The following is a 2802-nucleotide window of genomic DNA, read 5'->3' on the forward strand; positions in this document are numbered from 1 at the left end:
ATGTATCCTTCCAGGAAGTTGGAGACAGAGAATGGCTTTGCGCTTTGGGACTTTGTTGGTGTTTTCACAGGATGTTGACACAGTGGAGGGAATGGAAAGGGTGTTGGAGTGAAGAAAACAGCTCTAAAATAACCCCAAAATTAAGGCACTGAAGAGAACTTGCATGCAACTCCTAGTTGGCCACACAATACCTTGCAGCTTGGCTGGTAAGACACAAGAGACGGAGCAGCGTTTCAGAAAGCCAGTTCCCTCTGAGCAGAAGAAGGTTGCATAGTTCACCAAAGATGAGTCAGGAACACCACAGTCAAGAGGCATGCAGCTCACATCTCGGTCCCAGTGTCCAGAAGAACATGTGAGTAGAATTTCCTTCTAGAAACAGAGAATTTACTTCTGTCAAAGTCACATAAAGAGGCTCATCAAAATAATTTCCAAGCTTTGGAAGAATCCCAGTAATTTATCTAAACATTCAAAACAGGTACAATTACTTTGGCTTTCTCCCTCTTTATGCCTCATTGTTTTATTAGTATATAGTCTTACAATACTCAAATACAGTGCTGATGATAGAAGCCTGTGAGTAGAAGGGACGTTAAGGGGCAAGACTCCTCAAGGCCAATTCTGCAGGCTGCCTGCCACTCACAGCTCCAGCTCCATTCTCCACACTTCACCCTGCTCTGCGCCAGGGACCCTGGCTCTGTGGGTTTTATACTGCTTATGTGTGCGTGGGTTCAACCCCAGGATGCAATGGCAGACCAGAGAGGGACACACAGGAGGGAAGCCAGGATGCTGATTGTCCCTATTCCCTCATGGGGCACTGTGGGTGGGCCATGTCCTTTGGGAGCCCACTCCACCCAGCATCTGCTCCTTCTGACTGTGCTTCTGCTCCTACCTTGCAGACCCAGGAGTGATAACCGAGCTTCTTTACCTTGGGATACTGCCCCATCTCCTCGTGATTTTCCTATATCCTGTCCACCCTTTATGAGTAATCCCTTATGAAAGTTTTGAGATACACAAAAATCAAGAAACATAAAATCCGTGCAGACAGAAACAAACAAAACCCTCCCAGAAACACCAATAAGCCAAACAATTTGACACTTGCACGGATGACTCAGAAAGGACACTGTCCACTGTGTTTCTTAGAGTGAAATAATGGACCATAACAATCTGTATCAAAACTTTTCTAGTGACTCACGTATTAAATTCTCTCAAATTACCTACTTTTAAACACATCATCTGCTTCCTGCTGGCATCCCTATTACTAATAATAAGCCAACTGATAATACTATTGAAATAACTACCTCTACCGAGAACAGTGCATTGCATCTAAGAACAGCATATGATGCACTTTCCAAACATCGTGGTTAAAGATAAGAGATTCGAGGTGCTTCCTGGGGTCTGTCACTTCTGTGGGGTAGCCCTGGTGCACATGGCTACTGATCAACTGAAGAGATGTGTAACAGCTGTACTAACCAAGGTGCCCTCAAAGACCTCAAAATCTACCAGGGGACCAAACAGCGTGCTGAAACAGTGGCTCAGAAAATGTGTAAGGGAGGAAAAATAGAAAAGAGAAAAGAGGAGAGGAAGGCAGGAAAGAAAGTAAAGAAGGAAATTCTAGAGCTACATTTGTATCTGTTATAGCCTCTCCCCTTCTCTAATGATTGAAGAGAATGCAATATGAAGAATGTAAACAATAAAAGAAAAGAAGTAGAAAACTGGGATCAGACAGAAACTATAAATATGCAAAAATAGACTACCTGCCAGGACAACAGCACCCCAGGAGCTGGAGAAGGGACTGCCATCTTTGGACACAGAGAGAAAGCATTTAGAGGAGGTTTCACGGAGTAGGTAACACCGGAACTGGCCTTTGAAAGATAATCAGGACTTTCCAGAAGCACAGGAACAGGTGGGACATAAGGTTGCTAGGGTAGGGGGACGGAATAGCAGGACCTGAGACCTGCAGGCTTATGGCTTGTCAGGGAAAGGTGCAGTCATCATTCCAGCCACTGGTTTACCAAAGGTCAAAGATAGAGAGGGTGTTTCTATGGCTAAAGCAAGCTATCCTGCCAGGATACCAAAGAGGCCCCAAAGCCAAGAGTAAAATGGCAGCTGAAGGCACCTGTCACCCCTGATACTGACTCCTGGCTAACTGCTTCTGCCTGCTTCCCAATGTTTCCCTGTGGCCTGCCAGAAGGACCCAATTCAAAGCCAGACACATTTTTCTGTTTAGTTTCAGTTCTTATGTCAACAAAAAGCAAATATCCCCACTGTCTTGTGATCACGAGCCGGGATTGAATAATTTCCTTCACGGGGCCAGCCTCGGGTGACAGCAGCATTCAGCCAGCTGGGAAACTCTGTTGCTGACTCTACCATATGTTTGGCAATGGGTGAGCTCTCCCTTTTCTCCTCCCAACCCAGATTCTGCCCCTTACACTCTTATCATGGCCGAGACATCTGGCTCAAACTATAACAAGCCACTATCACACTATCACTGAAAGTGTATCTCTCAGACCCTGAATATATTGCCTTTTTTCCCCCCTGGCTTTGTTATGTATCGTCTGTTTTGTCATGAATTTGCTCCTAATTTTAGTTCACTGCAAACATTGTCTTTTCTTCTCTCTCTTCTTCACCTGTCACATAAGTGTATTCAGTCCCTGCATTTTTTTCACTCTCTCTTTTTTTCAAATGCTTTTCATTATCACAGAACATGGCGCCTGTAAGGGGTGGAGGGAGAGGAATTCAAATTGGGAAAGGCTGGATGGTCATTTCATTTCTTCTCTTTCTTCTTATCCTTCTCATTCATAGCCA

General features: G+C 44.8%; 1 protein-coding gene across 1 annotated transcript in view; it reads right to left on the reverse strand.

Moving 5' to 3' along the window:
* The window catches only part of PAPPA2 (pappalysin 2), a 144674-nt gene that overhangs the window by 70221 nt on the left and 71651 nt on the right, over positions 1–2802 (reverse strand). The window contains exon 12 of the mRNA XM_023510812.1: positions 192–369. Within this exon, the coding sequence (XP_023366580.1) occupies positions 192–369 (178 nt within the window). The remainder of the gene's footprint in view (positions 1–191; positions 370–2802) is intronic.

The sequence above is a fragment of the Otolemur garnettii genome, unplaced genomic scaffold (assembly GCF_000181295.1).
Source record: "Otolemur garnettii isolate 467f Iridium unplaced genomic scaffold, OtoGar3 scaffold00016, whole genome shotgun sequence".
Lineage (NCBI taxonomy): Eukaryota > Metazoa > Chordata > Mammalia > Primates > Galagidae > Otolemur > Otolemur garnettii.